This window comes from Spermophilus citellus, assembly GCF_964194105.1.
Source record: "Spermophilus citellus genome assembly, chromosome: 3".
Lineage (NCBI taxonomy): Eukaryota > Metazoa > Chordata > Mammalia > Rodentia > Sciuridae > Spermophilus > Spermophilus citellus.
In genome coordinates, this window is record NC_138184.1 from 153,201,075 (window position 1) to 153,202,406 (window position 1,332).

The following is a 1,332-nucleotide window of genomic DNA, read 5'->3' on the forward strand; positions in this document are numbered from 1 at the left end:
TCTCTCTGTAAACGTTCCTTTTAAACTTGTGATTTATTTGGGCATTGTAGAAGTTTTATGTTTTTTGTTTGTTTGTTTTCAAATTTGTTTAATCAGCCAAAGAAAACATTATAATAAGAGCATTTAATAATGAGAGTAGTGTAAATTCCATGCACTAAGCAGACTTGACCCTGTAGTTTAAAAGGGTGAGGCACATGCCAGTCAAGAGTTCTTCAAAAGACCTGAGGTCCGTTTAGCCCCAAGCGCACAACAGACTGCAACCGCTGAGTACCCACCGGAAACCGGAAACCGTTAGAGTCTCTGATCCAACTTCCGTTTCAATTTCCGATCCAGGGGAGACCTGTGGACCAGGAATCCTTAGGGTAGTTGGCCAAGATGCCAAATATCAAAATCTTCAGCGGCAGCTCCCACCAGGACTTATCCCAGAAAATCGCCGACCGCCTGGGCCTGGAGCTGGGCAAGGTGGTGACTAAGAAATTCAGTAATCAGGAGACCTGCGTGGAAATCGGCGAGAGCGTCCGTGGAGAGGACGTGTACATCGTTCAGAGTGGTTGTGGTGAAATCAACGACAATCTAATGGAGCTTTTGATCATGATTAACGCCTGCAAGATTGCTTCGGCCGACCGAGTTACTGCGGTCATCCCGTGCTTCCCTTATGCCAGGCAGGATAAGAAGGACAAGAGCCGGGCTCCCATCTCCGCTAAGCTTGTTGCCAATATGCTGTCGATAGCAGGCGCTGATCATATCATCACCATGGACCTACATGCTTCTCAGATTCAGGGGTTTTTTGATATCCCAGTAGACAATTTGTATGCAGAACCAGCGGTCCTGAAATGGATCCGGGAGAACATTTCGGAGTGGAAGGACTGCACCATAGTTTCACCGGACGCTGGCGGGGCCAAGAGAGTGACTTCCATTGCGGACCATTTGAACGTGGACTTTGCCTTGATTCACAAAGAACGGAAGAAGGCCAATGAGGTGGACCGTATGGTGCTTGTGGGAGATGTGAAGGATCGTGTGGCTATCCTTGTGGATGACATGGCTGATACCTGTGGTACAATCTGCCATGCAGCCGACAAACTTCTCTCAGCCGGAGCCACCCGAGTTTATGCCATCCTGACTCACGGAATCTTTTCTGGCCCAGCCATTGTTCGCATCAACGGTGCATGCTTTGAAGCCGTAGTGGTCACCAATACCATACCTCAGGAGGATAAGATGAAGCATTGCTCCAAAATACAAGTGATCGACATCTCCATGATTCTTGCAGAAGCCATCAGGAGAACTCACAATGGGGAATCTGTTTCCTACCTATTCAGCCACGTTCCTTTGTAA

General features: G+C 48.0%; 1 protein-coding gene across 1 annotated transcript; it reads left to right on the forward strand.

Moving 5' to 3' along the window:
- Positions 1-375: 375 nt before the first annotated feature.
- Positions 376-1,332, forward strand: PRPS1L1 (phosphoribosyl pyrophosphate synthetase 1 like 1; the record flags this gene model as incomplete). The annotated part of the gene is made up of 1 exon (XM_081286457.1): positions 376-1,332. One exon carries the CDS (start codon positions 376-378, stop codon positions 1,330-1,332), a length of 957 nt encoding a protein of 318 aa, XP_081142583.1.